The following is a 17,071-nucleotide window of genomic DNA, read 5'->3' as shown; positions in this document are numbered from 1 at the left end:
TGGGGTGTCTGAAAGGACGAAAGGGATTCTCTCCAACCACTGTCTCCTAAAACAGGAGCGGAATGACATTCACTGGAAGACAGAGGAGGCTTTTCCTTCAAGTGTTAGACAGTAGTTCAGAAAAACTCATAATGACATCAAAGGAAGTGCATGAGTACTGGATAAATAATAGAAATGCTCATGAAATTACCAACATGGCCAGCTGTCCCCTTCTGGGATGCTTCTTTGGTTAAATCCTCAATTTCACAATATTTGTATATATATATATATATATATTATCTATTTAATATGGTAATAAACAAGTTTTAAAAAATCATTATTTTGTGTAATAATTATTCCTGTAATAAGTATTTTTGGCACAGTGTATCCTTGACTTGTAGAGTTTTTGAGGACCAAGCTGTGAGGAGAATAATGTATGCTCAGCTGTGGGCTACAAAATGCATAACTTCTGCAAGGAATAGGCGGCAGGCGTAGGCGGCAGGCCTGTTTCTTACAGTATCACCCTACAGAAAGACAGTTCACAGACAACCAAGGGAATGTGACAGAGGAAACCCGGATTCCTGGTGGGAAATGGCAGTATAGAAACCCAAATACCATGGCGTGTAGCAATCAATGGCATCCTTGTCAATGATCAATTAGCACAAGGTCGGCTGCGGTATCCCCACAGGTTTCCCACTGCCCTGCTGCCGCCCACGTGCCCTCTCTCCCCCCATCTGGTGTTCTCACAGGCTGCCAGCGGCTGGCCCGGGCACATCTCATTAAGGAGTTATGTGTAACACAAACAAACCAGCTCTCTCAGAGTGTTTATCTCATGGCACAGAGCACTGTGTGCCCGCACATCAAAGACTGTGGGAACAGACGACGCTCGGCGCAGCAGCTGCACTGGGATCCTGTCCACACCCTTCCTGTTTGCCGCGGTCTACCTCGGGGCTATTATTTTCCCAACGGCCCTGCGACGATAACCCCCCTACTGCCGTGGACACAGCTCCGCTGCCACCACCACCTCCCCGCTCCATGCCTCTCCTCCCGACCGCACCACGTCTCTCCGGGGCTCAACGGCCCACTGTGATGTCTGAAGCTGGCTGGCATTGTTCTCAGGGCGCTGGGGTCATAGACAGAGGTTTGATCAAAAGTTAATGATCAATGTCAATTGAAAATATTTTCCTCGACGCAGTGTAATGGTTATTAACTGGAAATGAATTATTTACAATCTGAAAATTACTTTGCAGAGGAAGATTTATAGAACCGATTTACAACTGTGTGTTTATACCTGTGTTCTCCGCTTGTCTGTCAGTTCATTTTGTTGGTTCATACCTTCCAGCGTTTTTCCCTTGCTCCTGTCTGTGCTTTAGTGCCTGTTTTCTAGTTTCCCGGTTTTGACCATTCCTGCCTGCCTGTACCTTTGCCCCACTACTCTGGATTACCAACCTCTGCCTGACCTGACCCTGAGCCCGCCTGCTGTTCCGGTGTCTTACACCCTCTCTGTATTATTGACCCCTGCATGCCTTGACCTGTCGTTTGCCTGCCCCTGTTTAAAGAATAAACTGTTGTTTCTTCAACACTGTCTGCATTTGGGTCATACCTTAAAATGTGATACCGCATATTGGTCCCATAAAAACAATAACCAAACTTGAATTTATGTTCTCTTACTTATTTCATTTTTACCCATCTCCAGTGTCTGACGTCAACTGCAGGCTCCGTGGGTACCCTGAGTGCAATTTGAAGAATGAGTAATAAAAAAAAGTTACAGAGCGCATAATATCCAGTAACCCACAAGTATTCCCAGTGACATAAAAATGTCACAGCTTAGAGGATGTGTTAATGTGAGTCCTGTGTTAGGTCTGTGTGACCCCTGCCCTGACCACCTCCTGGGGAGGCCATGTTTCCTGTGGGTGGCGGTGCGTGGCAGGTTGTCCCCGGTTACAGGCGGGAGAAGAGGCGTCAAAGTGTGCGGCACAGACCCAGGTGAGCCACTTCAAAGACCCGGGGTTGTGACCTCCACCCTAGAGCCCCACTACCACATCCGGGTCGCACTCACGCATGACCCCTCCTCTCCCCAGGAGCATTGTCCTCTCTCTCAGACCTCCGCTGAGGGTCAGGAAATATTAGTCTTGGTCATGTTTGGCACACACAATAAACACACACACAACACACTACACACACATCATGGTGACAATCCCAAAACTGAGTATAGTGTTACTGGAGAGTTATTAGACACTCAGGGATGTTAATTTGTTCATATTGGGTTTGCAGTTGAGTATTGAAAAGGTCAACTGGACACACATGTTAAATCTCATCTTTGAACAAATTCCCCAATGTTTCTTCTACAATTGTACTTTCTCATACAGTTTGTCTTCCAGTAGCACAAACCAATCCGTTTGGTCTGTGTCTGACCCGTGTGACATGAACAAGTAGGACAGGAAATACACAGCAATTATCAAATGACCAACAAGTGTCTGTAACCTCATGTTCAGACATTTTTCTCCCACACTTCTCAACATTGCCAATGTAAAAGAGGTTCCTTTTGTCATTTTTTAGGGCCTGATCCAGTAAGTAGGTTCTCTTGCTCTGTGCACAGAAAATGAGAAACAGCAATAACACCAAAGTCCATTGGGAGAACAAATAAGTAGGCTGGGACATAAAAGTGGCATTTCAGATGAGAGGAGTGTTGTTTCATACATCAAACACTTATTTTCTAGTGTTACTTCAAATGGTACTTTTGGTCAAGGGCCCCTGATCTTAAAACATTAAAGCCATGCGCAGGCTGTGTGGGCGGTGTGTGTGTGGTGGCTACTGGCACCTGCTCTGCCAACACTACTGGCTCTCACGAAACCAGCCCTAATTTCCATCTCAAAGGGACAAGTTGTGAGAGGAAAAACGTATTATCTGCTTTTTGGACCAGATCTTTGCTTGAAACCAAGAAGGGGCCCAGTTTTACCATTATACCAACCATTTTGACTACAGCCTCCGAACAGAGACAAAACCAGAGCCACAACAGGAGGCTAGGTGAGAAAGAAGAAGTGTGAAGGAGAACTAGCTGAATGTGATGCCGGATATGAGGTCATGAATGTGTGGAAGCATCCACTCTGGGCCCAGTATAAACAGTCTTGTTCTGAGAAGTGCAGAAGCCATGAAACGTGTCAAGAGTCTGCTTCCGTTCCCCTCCATTGTCATTCATCTCAAACTGCAGTGGGTAGATATGACAACCTTGACTAAGCCCCCCCATTCCACCCTACTGGACTCTCATCTCTGAGGGAAAGGGTTTAATTGAGGGTAAATAGCCACAAAAAAAACTGAACACTACCCTTTTGTACTTGTGGGTACATTAGATCACATTATCATTATCGGTGCTAATATCTGTCTAAGTGAGAGCTGAGTGCTGATAGCCTCTAGTCTTTTCTCAGCCAGGTCAGTAGAGTGGTCCCATAGTGCCGGTGAAGAGAGGACCTTCTCTTAACCCTACACGGCCCGTTCCCTACAGGCCTTGGCTTGAGCCTGGCCTGGACTCGGAGCACACTGAGGCCCCTCTGTGTGGTGTGCCAGCACTCTGTCACCGCCCGTTATTTACTCTGTCCCCTTGGCAGTCAGGCCCGGTCAGGTTACAGTCTGGGAGAGAGGAGGGGCAGTGGCTTCGTCTTCATCAGTGGACCTGAACCAAGACCAGCAACCAGATCCACGACAGGAAAACAAAGAGCGTGGTTACGAACAATGGCAGCGACGGCCATTGGCTTGGCGCCGGAGGCACACAGGGCTGCAGCACACCTCTGGGCAGCCAGCTTGGGTCCCATGGACTTCTCTCTACCAGTTAACCTTCCACAGATGTTTAGTCAATAAGAAGAATAGAGTGTGCCATTATGCCTCATAGATTTGTCAGCTTATCCTGTTGCCCGGTCTAACAATGGGCAGCCACTTCCAGGTCCATTCACTGCCCAAGTTTCACTGAGATCATGTAAATAGATTATTCCATGGGGCCACTAATCTTCTGGTCCCATATCCTTTTATGAGGTAAGCATTGCTGGTCAATACGTTCAACAGGAACAAATGAACAGATAAATCATTCATGCTATCTACAATCAAGCCATTATTGTGTGAGTGTTGCTCTGGGGTTAGGGTCTTTTAAATGATAAAACAGAACTAAGTCCTCTTTTAAAGCAACTTTAAAGACTTTTGAATAATCAAAAATGGCCTTGACGTCAAAGTAGTTAAACCTTAAATCATTGTTTTTCTTTCCTTTCATTTCCAGGTACTTTTCTCATACATGGTGATACATCCTCCTAGTCCAGGCACGTGATATATATTTGCCAGCCCATTGGGAAAGAGCAGTGGCTATCTGGGAGACGTCATGGACACCTCTTCCTCTCCCTGCGTCTCTCTGCGGTGGTCAGTGTGAACAGCCTTAGATTCTTCTGGGTGATTCACAGGCCCGTTGATGACAGGTATTTTCCAAGCCTGGGCCTCTACAGCCACAGCTGCCCCTCCCAGTGTTTCCCGCGCTGAGTGTGTGAAGAACCGCTCGACGTGTGTGTGATCGGGGCTTGCGAGCACCCAGCCACCCCCCAGCCGCCCCCACGCGCCCCGATAAGGGAGCTGACCCCTCTGTTGTCACATTCTCCCAGAGATTAGCCACAGTAGTTGGGGTAGATTGGACCGGGCTGCCAGGGAACAGAGAACCAGAGAGAAGGGGCAGGGGTCAAGCATGTATGGTAGTAATGTTCTTCAGCTCCTATCTCTGTTAATAATGATCCGCCCCTTTAAAAAAAATGATATACCCAAATCTAACTGCCTGTAGCTCAGGCCCTGAAGCAAGGATATGCATATTCTTGGTACCATTTGAAAGGAAACACTTTGAGGTTTGTGGAAATGTGAAAGGAATGTAGGAGAATATAACACAATAGATCTGGTAGAAGACAATACAAAGAGAAAACCAACCTTTCTTTTGTATTTTTGTTTGTACCATCATCTTTAAAATGCAAGAGAAAGGCCATAATGTATTATTCCAGCCCAGGTGCAATTTAGGTTTTGGCCACTAGATGGCAGCAGTGTATGTGCAAAGATTTAGACTGCTCCAATGAACCATTGCATTTCTGTTCAAAAATGTTGTATCAGACTGCCCAAATGTGCCTAATTTGTTTATTAACAACTTTTCATGTTCAAAATTGTGCACTCTCCTCAAACAATAGCATGGTATTCTTTCACTCTAATAGCTACTGTAAATTGGACAGTGCAGTTAGATTAACAAGAATTTAAGCTTTCTGACAATATCAGATATGTCCATGTCCTGGGAAATGTTCTTGTTACTTACAACCTCATGCTAATTGCATTAGCCTACGTTAGCTCAACCGTCCCGTGGACAGAACACTGATCCCATAGAAGATAAGGTGTAGAGCTGTAGGGTCTTCCCAAAGTGATGGGGGACCGTGAAAAACTCATCTTGAGTTAGAATAGAGTTCATCTCAAGTCTGGCCTGAAATAGATGGCCATTCCCATGATGCAGCTAGACTTCTAGATTTTTTGCTGTCATATGGAAACTGTTATTGCTTCTTATGATATTTATCATATTCTTGTTTTATGTTTCATAAAACATTTGTAAAAGACAACTGAAAGTATTCAGGTGTGTTTGCAGTCAATACAAAGTTTATGTTTTTGGTTAGAATTTTCAGACCTCTTTGAGCGTTGGGCCAGTAACTGAAAGGTTGCTGGTTAGAATACCCAAGCCGACAAGGTGAAAAATCTGTTGATGTGCCCTTGAGCAAGGCACTTAACCCTAATTTGCTCCAGGGTGCCGTACTACTATGGCTGAACCTGTAAAACATCATGTTTCACTGCACCTATCCGGTGAATTTGACAATAAAACTTTTTTAAATTTTTGACACATCAATGCCCATCCTTATCACTCATCACAAACCCGCAGCACTCGCCAGTGTGTGAACATTAGCTTATTGTAATTTCACAGGCATCCTTCAATGTGGAAGAAAAGACAGTGATAGAACATTGGGGACACAGCCCATAACAACAATATTTAGCATTGTTTATCAGGAGCCAGTGACCGGCTGTATCAGTGTTGTGGCTCTAGCAGGTCTTGCCCTGATATCGTCTGGCTGAGAGCTCCTTCCTGGACAGCCTTGTGGCTCCTCAGGGCCAGGTCAAGAGGGCCCAGACCAACCCCAAGGAGAGATGGTCTGTCTAGGGCTGGGACTGGGCGCTGGAGGGGAGAAGTCAGGCGATTGTCTGGAGACCCTGAACACAGACAGTGTTTTCACTAGGATGCCTGTGTTATACCTCTTGCATAACAAAAGTTAGCTAATATATTCTGCACTAACAGTTGTGGTTATTTTGGACTTTCTGAAGATCAAACAAAGTGTAAGCAAAGTATGCACGTGTGTGTTTTTCTGGAGGGGGGCAGTATCTGTTACTCTTACTGGTTTCTTGGTTCGTTTTCTCCTGTGAACCACAGTAGTAGACTAGAATACTATTGGGAAGCTAGTTTCATTGGCTGAAGCCATAGGTAAAAGTGTATCTTTTTGCCAGACAACTGCTGTATCCTGCCGCAATTTCACAGTGGTCAGGTCATTTTATGTGTGGCTGATGACTTCCTCACTCCCAGCTGATAATTGGTTTTACACATTTACCACGGGAGTCCCTCCAGTGTGTGTGTGTGTGTGTGTGTGTGTGTGTGTGTGTGTGTGTGTGTGTGTGTGTGTGTGTGTGTGTGTGTGTGTGTGTGTGTGTGTGTGTGTGTGTGTGTGTGTGTGTGTGTGTGTGTGTGTGTGTGTGTGTGTGTGTGTGTGTGCATCCCCATTGGGCAAACTTTACCAGGAACATTGAACAGCATAGTGGGACTGGTCGTAGGTTATGTGATCAGAAATAATCACTTTGTTGTCCCTTCCCTTCTTTTAGTGGTAAAAACAACAGTCAGTTGTTTAACTGATTATTTTTTTAAGTTTGAAAGAACCTCGTAAATGTTTAATTTTGGCAATTTTGGCAAGGGATGCCACTACAATTCAAAGGTGAAATGGACAATGGGGTCTGGAGACATAGTAGGGAGACCCAATACTTCCTAAAGCATGTATCCCGACAGGAAACTCAGGTCACTAGACAGGAAATAGAAACAGTGGAGTGGAGCAACCTGTCTGTAATATGTCTATAAATATGTTCTATACCACTTCTTCCACCAGGATGCCAAAGCTCTCTCACTGCTAAAAAACATTATAACACCAGATAAGTGAATGTACCCGTCCTCAAGCATTAGACTTCTCTGGCTATGAACTTGCATGAAGGATGCATTCTGGACACACCTTATCTGGAGATGTCAATCAAGAATGGGGGATGATTTGTGGGCTGCTGGACAGAGTCTCTGAGCGTGTGCCTGCGAGGGGGAACTCCAGACGTGTTGCTTTTTAAAAGGCCTGACAGAAATACAGCAGCGTGACAGGGTGAATGGCAGGAAGGGACCTATTATTCTGTGCCGTTTTGTTCCAGCGTTGGCCTGTACGACGCCTGGACCCCGTCTGCCATGTTCTCGCTTCCCAGGATATCCGACTCACGGCCGCCGCTCCAGCTAAAAGCCAACTATTTCACTCCTGAGACGCACAGTGCTTCCTGATATAGGATGCACTTGCTTGTCTCTCTGTGACCTTAAACACTAATAATGGGCCTATAATATGACTCTGGAGTCAAGAGGTTTGGAGTCCGCCCGCCCAGGGCATTGTCACAGTGACTGCTCGTTCCCACTCTCAGGGAAAATAAACAGAGGGCCGTTTGTTTCTGACAAATTAGACAACAATAAGGAAGAGTCTGTATTATTTGGATAGGACTGGATTGTTGTTTTAGCAAACCTGTTGTAATGATATACACTAATGTTTTGATTTGAAATGTGACGGATTCATTTATTGGTCTCAGACTGTTCTAAACACCCAGACTAAAATCCTTTAAATATTAGTAGACCATTTATGGGGCTGAATCTGTATGCCCAACAATGTTTGTACCCTGTTTTGCACTGCTACCATGTTGTGCTGCTGCCATGTTGTGTTGCTACTATGTTGTTGTCATGTTGTGTTGCTACCATGCTGTGTTGTGTTGCTGCCATGCAATATTGCTGTCTTAGGTCTCTCTTTATGTAGTGTTGTGTTACTCTCGTCGTGGTGTGTTTTGTCTTATATTTATTTTTATTTTTAATCCCAGCCTCCAAGGCCTTTTGCCTTTTGGTAGGCCGTCATTGTAAATAAGAATTTGTTCTTAACTGTCTTGCCTAGTTAAATAAAGTTTAAATACAAAAATATATAACAATAAAGTAATGATACAGGCACAGCTCTAAGTTCCCTTAATACGTAATGGATTTACTCAGTAGATCCAAGGTCTGTAGCCTATTGCACATTCTGTAAGAAATCCACTTGTTTTTCACTCATATTGGGAGTGGCGAGAGGGGCCGTCCTTGTCTAAGCCCAAGAAAAGAGAGCGCAGGAAGTGGAGGCCCCGGTAACGGCGTCTGTTACCATGAAGCAGTTAACTTTGTTTGAAGAAGGCAGCTCGCAGGTGACTAAGGGGCAGCCTTGTGTTTGGAGGAGGGCTTGATATTGTGGCTGTTGTTTTCATTGTGTGCTGGGGACTCTGGGAGGGTAAGAACAATAATGCATGTAATGCTGATTTTGGAACGACTCCACACAGCCTTTCCCAGGCTGGGCAGCCTTGGGAACCACTGATACCATGGCACACCGGGCCGGGACCGGGGCCCCATCGCATGGCACAGGGCAGGGGCTGGAGCATGGGGCAGGGTGGAGGATGGAGCAAGTATGTTTGGGACGACGAGAATTCTACTTCCTGCATGGGAATGGAGGACAAAAAAAAACACACACACACGCACACACTCTCTCTCACACACTGACACACACACATATACACACAGTCTCCACACACACACACACTCTCTCTTTCACACACAAACACATAGTCTCTCCCTCTCACAAACTCGCACGCACATGCACACACACAGTACATTATGCCTTTGCGCAAGTCGCCCAAGACTGGACCAGCCTCATGCTCAGACTATTCTAAGAGCTGACACCAGACATACGGTTTCAAGACACCGTCAAGGAGACTCGACGATGGCAGACATATTTCAACTAATGTTTTCAAGTCATGTCCTGGGTTTTAATCAGTGGCTCTTGTTTTCTATCTCCCAAGGATGGAACGTGAAAACAAACAGATTAAGGTGGGGGAGATGGAAGTTTTATCCCCCTTTTGGCAAAGTAAATGTTCAACAATTTACCCTGTTTTGGAGGATTTGGAGGACACGTGAAATGAATTGTCTAACACATTGCCACCTGTGTTGCAAATTATAATATCGAAACTGCCTTTGAAATCATCTGCAAGGGTCTTTGTGACCTTCTAATGTTATAGATTTCCTTAGATAAATGTGGTGGGTTTGATTACAACTAGTCATTAACCATGTTAAAGGAATACATTTCCAGTAACACACTGGTTTGAAATCCCTTGTACGGATAACTCTCATCATGGGAGGGATTGGTAGGGAAAGTCCCAGTAGGGACTACAGCACATGTTTTAATTACTCCTCTATTCCCTGGGTCACACCTGAGAGAGCTTGTGCAGGGCACTGGGCTATGAGAGGGTGCTGACAGGTCAATTGGCCTATCTTCAGCGGAAGGTGGTTGTGGATGAGTGAGCTGGGGGAGTAGAGACCAGCCTCTCAGACCCAGGAGGAAGAGAGAAGAGGTAAAGAGTGTGGACACCATGGTCACAGTGCAAATCCACTGTAGCATTTGAATCACTGATGGCGATAGAAGGAGACAAAATACGAAGAAATAAAAGGGAGAAAAATGTTTTTAATAATTTTGAGTGCTCAGTTTTTGTACTATTTTACTAAGATACAGTACTTTCCCTCTAGTAGTGTGGTTTGACTTAAGTTGAAGTTATTTATTAATGTATTTCACAAACAGAAATAAAAACAACCTGTTCACTAAAGATCCCACCAAAGAGACCACCTCTTTGTTGAAACAAAGTTGTGAAAAATAAATGAACGTGTGAAAGGTCAAAAGTTGCCCAGGTCCATTATGGAAGTGGTGCATTTATAAGCTTTTAGATCATGTGGGTTCAATTGGGCAAACAACAAACACAAACAATGTGAAGAATAGAGTTAAGAGCAGCAGTGTCGGCAGTGAGGGGGGTGTGAAGCTTGGCTAGCAGTAACCTCCCTGTCACACCAGCCCAGCCTGTGTTCCTGGCTGCATCTCACACGACGATTGGGTTTCACTGCAGTGCGGTGAGTTGTGGGAACGAGTCATCACACTGGCAGGCTGCCTGGGAGTCTGTGCTACCCACCACCAGGGGTTAGGCACATGACGGGGTTGTGCACCAAACAATGTGCTGTCTTCACTGTTTAACCCAGGAAACTAACTACAGCTGGAGCATCCAACTGGCAGGGGACCCAATTCATTGTGTGTGTGTGTGTGTGTGTGTGTGTGTGTGTGTGTGTGTGTGTGTGTGTGTGTGTGTGTGTGTGTGTGTGTGTGTGTGTGTGTGTGTGTGTGTGTGTGTGTGTGTGTGTGTGCTCAATTATATTTACAATGTAATCATTTTGTTCAAGTTGTGTTTTATTTGATCTTTATCCCAATGTATTTTATTCAGTTCCAAACAGCACTCCCTATCTGTTGCATCTCTGCTTTGGACCATAGGCTTAGGCATAGACATAGATTTAGGCATAGATTTTTTTCTCACTAATTGGTCTTTTGACCAATCGGATCAACTCTGAAAAAGTTCTGATGTGAAAAGATCTGATGTGATTGGTCATAAGACCAATTAGTGGGGGGAAAAAGATCAGAATTGGGCTGTCTGTGTAAACACAGCCATAGTGGCATATCTCTGAACAGATGATTCAGATGCGTAAAAATCTCTTTCCCCAAAGCTCACATGAGATGTTCTTGGCTCCTCCATGTCTCAATCGACTCTTTTTATAGTCCTTGATGTTGAGTAGACAATTTCAGTTCAAGACCAGGTGTAGACTCTTGACATTCTCCATGCAAGTCCATGATGTCATACACACTACAGACAGATAGACATTCCTTCCTTTCACTCCTTGGGGGCAGATTAGGATTGCTGATGGTCTGGATGTTCAGTTTCACCATTTAAAACTTTCCTATGATTATCTAACTTCTCTCAAACACACCACCCCTTTGTCAGCCATGTTCATAGACTAATGTGGTCAATTATGAAAATACATTTATTCTGGTTATTTTGGAAAACTATTCAACACATTATTCCAAAGTATATCACTATATATTTCCATATAGGCCTATAACTGGGGAATGACATGGTCATGGTGAATAGGTTTCAGGTGGGGAGAGGTGGGAGTAGTTTCTCAGAGGAAATAATTTCTCACTGAAAATGAAGGATTTCACCAACATTAACATATTTATGAATATTATATTTAGTTTTTATTGTTATCTTTCTTTAGACGAATTACATTTTTCTTTCATTCACTATTTTTGCTTCGTTTTTGCAAGTTCATTTAACGGTTTTGCAACTGTAGCCTAATTGAATATTCCCTGCCGTACACATATGTTCTGTTATGGTTGACACAGTGCGCTATGTCCTGTGTATGTTTTGTCACAGTACGCGTTGCTGTAAACAGTTTCTCACGCTTTTCGCAGCCCGCGGGTGTTTTAAACAGTAGGCCGACTAAAATTGGGCAGAGCCAATTATCTAGGGAACTTGGTTCAGCGCCGCGGCACAAACTTCTCCCTCGTCATTGCTCAGTGGCTCGGGGCGTGTTTTTTCTACTGTGGGTGTTCCCAAGCAGGACGTAGGCGGCTACGCTGCCCTGCATCAGTGAATGAGGCTCCAACGGTTCGTGGGAAAGCTGTACAGAGGGAATTGTATAGGCACCAGTCATCAGTCTACCTGGCCGCGCACCGATCCACTGAGACATTAGTGAAGACATACTCTCGCCATCACCATGAAAAGGCCTTGTGATGATAGTACTTCTGACAGCGACATGGATGAAACTATTGATGTCGGCAGTGAGAATAATTATTCTGGGTAAGTTCATAAAAATGATTTGGATTAGATTAGTCACATTTTCCGCTTGTGCGCCACATGGGAAACGTTGATGAAACTTTAAGTTGAGAAAAGTTTAGCAAAAGCGAAAACGTTTTGTTCTGGTGTCAACCTTCAGGTGACAAGTGCAAATTCTCACCTTGATATGTGGTTCGTGAACACATCCAGGCAATTTTGGAGAATTCTCTCCAATGTATTTTGAATATATAGGAGACTCTTCCTTGATCAGTGCAGGCTACATGAGTGTTTTATGCATACATTACACACAGTAAACTGTGTGGTTTGGATAATTGCTCATTCGCAAAATAAAAATATTATTTTGAGTAAAACATATCGATTATGTTTGTCCCATACAGGCACAGCAATGGATCGTTTATTAGATGTGGCTCCCCAACAACAACAACTCAAGTTATGGCAAGAAAAAAACGAAGAGGGGTAATTATTTATTGAGTAGTTTATTACCATCATTGTTATTATGTATTGCTTATTATTCATTACTGTATTATTTATTACTGTATTATTTATTACTGTATTATTTATTACTGTATTATTTATTACTGTATTATTCATTACTGTATTATTTATTACTTATTATTTAAACATGTATTTCATTATTGTCACGTTATTGTTAACATTATTATTATTATTATTATTAGGCCTTGAATTGTTATATTTTCAAGTATGCAATAATATAATTGTCTATCCCAGATCATCGAGAAGAGACGGAGGGATCGAATCAATAATAGTTTATCAGAGTTACGTCGACTTGTTCCAACTGCATTTGAAAAACAAGTGAGTTTAAATTATATCCGCTCTGATTTCTAAATGGAACTTACACAAAAGTTTAATTTTCATCAAAACAATAACAGATAAGGTCATTTTGTCTGTCTTTTATTCATCAAAAGACCTGAGAGTTTTAAGCTTCATACATCCTGTTGCTCCTTGCAGGGTTCTGCCAAATTAGAGAAAGCCGAAATATTGCAGATGACAGTGGATCACCTAAAGATGCTGCAGACCACTGGCGGTAAAGGTAAGGAGTTCACTGGCTGCTTCTAACTGCTCTCTACCATACTGTGGAGTGAAATCCTTGCAAGCAGACCCCTTTGACAAGATTAAAGGAGTGGAAATCAATGCTAATGGCAGGGTTGAACTCGTGGGAAAGCGATGCTGGGACAAAAGGAGCACTTGACCCTGCATTGTGTTTGCTTTCATAAATCCGTGGGAGGAGAGGAGGCTGCATTCACAGGCTGCCCTGTTGGTGGTTTGTTTGGAGTTTCCAGCGAGTGTAAAAACGGGTGCACTGGGGAGACAAAACAAACATACAATCATCCCAGCACAATCCCAGACTGTTAAGCTTATGCCTGGAGGCACAGCCGGAGCCCTAATGGTCAGCCTAGGGGACCAGTGTGTATCGATCCCACACCATTTAGTCTTCATCCCATCAGCAGCTGCTGGCTACATTACAGCTCGTTAGAGGGACCAGCAGCATTTATAGTTGCTTGGCATTCATATTTTCACTGTCACTCCTCTGTCTGTTTGTCTCTCTAGGGTATTTTGATGCCCATTCCCTGGCTATGGACTTCATGAGCGTGGGCTTCAGGGAGTGTCTGACGGAGGTAGCCAGGTACCTGAGCTCTGTGGAGGGATTAGACAGCATTGACCCACTGCGCGTGCGCCTGGTCTCCCACCTCAGCACCTGCGCGTCTCAGAGAGAGGCAGCTGCCATGACTTCATCCATGGCACACCACCAGCAGGTGCTCCCCCCTCACCACTGGACCGCAGCCTTCCACCCGCTCCCCGCCGCCTTCCTCCAACAGAGTGGACTGCCCTCCTCAGACAGCGCCACCAGCAGACTGTCTGTGGAGGTGCCCCAGCGCGGCTCGGCCCTACTAACAGCCACCTTCGCCCACACTGACTCTTCTCAAAGGGCGCCCTCTAATGGCAGCGTGGCACCCTGCGTCCCCCCACTCTCCACCTCCCTCCTGTCGCTCTCGGCAACCGTTCACGCGGCGGCCGCTGCTGCCGCGGCCCAGACTTTCCCCCTGTCCTTTCCCGGAGGATTCCCCATCTTCACACCTCACAGTGTGAGCAGCACAGCGTCTATGGTAGCTTCAGCTGTGTGCCCCTCCATTTCCACCACATCCACTTCACAGCAGAGCAGAGACCGAGAGGGCAGCAGCAAACCATACAGACCTTGGGGAACAGAAGTGGGAGCCTTTTAAAGTGTTCGACTTTTACAAGGTCTCAGTGTGGCTGGAGGCCATCCACACCATACAGATAAAGGAACAATATTGTTTTATTAACTATGGCTTTTTTGTGTCCATGGACTTTTATTCCACCAGCTTATTTCATTTCTGGCTGTGTGCAAATTCAGAGCACATGCATGCAAGCTCTCTCATGGGAGAGAGAGAGAGAGAGAGAGAGAGAGAGAGAGAGAGAGAGAGAGAGAGAGAGAGAGAGAGAGAGAGAGAGAGAGAGAGAGAGAGAGAGAGGGAGAGAGAGAGAGGATAATTAGATCCACTTAAAATATACTAATGTTTTATTTTTATTAAAGAACAGCACTCAAATTAGACATCTCTAGACTCCATTTCCCCCCTCTTCAGTGTCAGTTTGTTTTCATAATTGTCTTCACTGTCACTATTGCTTTAGAGCACGTGTTTCCCCAACATTGGCTTTTTAATTCACATTGTTAATGAGCAATATTTTCAGAATTTGAGAAATGGAAACGAAATCCAGCAGAAGTTTTGTTTTGCTTCGATCTCAACTCTTGGTGGAAAATAGTGTGATTAACAATCACAAAGCAGTGTCTTTAGTTTGGAGTTGCTCCAATCAATCAGATGAAGGACATTGGAGGAAGAACCATTATTATTATTATTATTATTAGAACCACACAGGTTTTGGATATAATAAGTAAACACATGAATCAATGTAGTGTGTATCTGCTCAAATCCATGAACTAACACGTTTGTAAATATGTATGAATATTAGATGAACTGGAAGCTATATTGAAGATGGAGGAGGACATATTTGGTATGAGCACTTCAATTTGCTGCTGGAAACATGACAGGAGCTTTTTTTCTTTAGACTGTACAAAAACAACACATCACATCCCAGTTCCAACTGGAGTTGAATGATACTAGTATAACTTGTATTTTTATATAACCGTTTCTTTGCAAACAGCCCTCTATGGATGTCACTGATTAAACTTTTCTTTTTGAATATTTGGCCACTCGCGAGTATATTCTTCTTTGTTTCACCACAGATCAATGGAACCAGTGTGTGTACCACTGCCAATACTATAGTACCATATTAAAAGCTTTTGATTTGATTTTTACAAGTCACAAATTGAAGACCACAAAGTATATGTTCAGTCTTTTGGTGAGGGAAAATATTCATCTTTCCTGCTATTTGTTTTTGAGACAAAACAAAACTCCCTAAGAGAGACACACATAAGTATAATTGCATAACTGGCACCGTCTGGCACTGTCTGGTAGCCTATACACAGAGTTGTAAATCAGTCACCAAAATGTCTCTAGCCTTTCCCATCAACAACTCACCCTATTCTGTAATTATATCTAGTACAGGGACATATAGACCTTGACGTTTTAAAATATATCCATTTCATGTGACTGTTGTGTCACTTTTAGACTGCACCTCTAGTTGATTGCATTGGTTAGCTTATGGCAATGCTTAATGTTATTCAAAGGGGGAAAAATAGAATCTGTAATGAGTCTGGTTCCATTTCTCCCTTGGAGAAAGAACTTGTCAACGCGAATACAGGGTATCAACAGCCCTGACAAACCGCTGGTTTGGAACAGAAGTATAAAGGCAAAACAACTTTGGTCACTCCTCCCAAGATGGATCTTTACGCTGGCCTAATCCACTCTCTTTATCCTGGGTCTGTTAGAAAGATTTACATTAGTAAATCACTGTCACACCATTCAATTCCTTAAAAGAAAAAGTATCAGCATTTCCAAGTGAATGGGGATTACGACAAACAGCGCCTGCTGCCCACCGACAATCATGGGAACAGCGCTCGGTCATAAATCCGCGGGTTATATGCTTTGCTTCGGACTGGTTCTCACGCCGGGGCGAGCGCTTTGAAGTCCTGTCATAAATCAAAGGCGCACATGAACCACAGAAACGTCAAATGGCGGATGCTGTGGGCTAGCCTGGGCTGGTCTGCACACCTTTTAGTAGGCTTCATCATCATCGTTTAGAATGTATTACATCTAATGTTTATCGATTCAATATGATTATAGTTATTTTGTGAAATTGTTTTAATCAGTTTAATGTGTCTGTAGCTACACATAATCTCTCGGTTATCAATGTGCCCTTTTTTTGCGGCGTAGCCTAATAACAATATTTTTACCAGTTTATGCGCCAAAAATAAAAATCACATCGATAACTCAACGGATTTCATGTTCTTACATACATTTAAGACTGATTAAATATCTTCAAATGAAGCCGAGGTCAGGAGGCCTAAATACGTAACTTTGTACTTCAAACCTGAATTGCCGAACACTCAACAAAATGATCTAAGTCATACAATTGTTATTATCATTTTAAACATGTGTGATCATGTTGCAACAAGTGACTTTTCTTGAATTATTAAAATAGTCATTGTGATTGTTTTCAGTGAGTTTTATCACACCATATAAAGTTACCAAGCAAAAAACAAGAAACCTAACCATTTGAAATGGTACACTACAGGTGACAAATAAGATTATTTAAATTACATAAAGTAAATGATGGTTGATACGTTCAAGTGAGTGATTACAGACACCCACGGCAATGTCGCCACCGTGTGATGAAGTTAATTCAACCATTGGATATCCATTATCCAATCCATAATGAATTTGGACCATAGAGAACCAAGATAATCAAAAATATATACGACTAGGTTCTATACAATTATTCAAGTTGTAGCCTCAGTATGTGTTCAGCCGTTTGCTGATAATGGGGGGTATCGATTATGCTGAACGGTGAGGCACCAGGCAAA

The 17,071-nt window shown here is 43.6% G+C and overlaps 1 protein-coding gene across 1 annotated transcript; it reads left to right on the top strand.

Annotated features, from left to right (window-relative positions):
• Positions 1–11,843: 11,843 nt before the first annotated feature.
• Positions 11,844–15,294, top strand: LOC123995665 (hairy/enhancer-of-split related with YRPW motif protein 2-like). The gene is made up of 5 exons (XM_046299320.1): positions 11,844–12,051; positions 12,426–12,504; positions 12,778–12,861; positions 13,018–13,099; positions 13,618–15,294. The coding sequence occupies exons 1-5, from the start codon at positions 11,969–11,971 to the stop codon at positions 14,289–14,291; spliced, it is 1,002 nt and encodes a 333-aa protein (XP_046155276.1). The 5' UTR covers positions 11,844–11,968; the 3' UTR covers positions 14,292–15,294.
• Positions 15,295–17,071: the final 1,777 nt, after the last annotated feature.

Source organism: Oncorhynchus gorbuscha, linkage group LG14 (assembly GCF_021184085.1).
Source record: "Oncorhynchus gorbuscha isolate QuinsamMale2020 ecotype Even-year linkage group LG14, OgorEven_v1.0, whole genome shotgun sequence".
NCBI classification, from domain to species: domain Eukaryota; kingdom Metazoa; phylum Chordata; class Actinopteri; order Salmoniformes; family Salmonidae; genus Oncorhynchus; species Oncorhynchus gorbuscha.
The sequence above is the reverse complement of the archived record's forward strand: the minus strand, read 5'-3'. Positions and strand labels throughout refer to the sequence as shown.

Bases quoted from the DNA above. Each gene is read 5' to 3' on its own strand.
- LOC123995665 (XM_046299320.1), top strand. From the start codon at position 11,969: ATGAAAAGGCCTTGTGATGATAGTACTTCTGACAGCGACATGGATGAA. The intron at 12,862-13,017 runs GTGAGTTTAAAT...TGCTCCTTGCAG, and splicing joins CAACTGCATTTGAAAAACAA to GGTTCTGCCAAATTAGAGAA. The intron at 13,100-13,617 runs GTAAGGAGTTCA...TTGTCTCTCTAG, and splicing joins GCAGACCACTGGCGGTAAAG to GGTATTTTGATGCCCATTCC.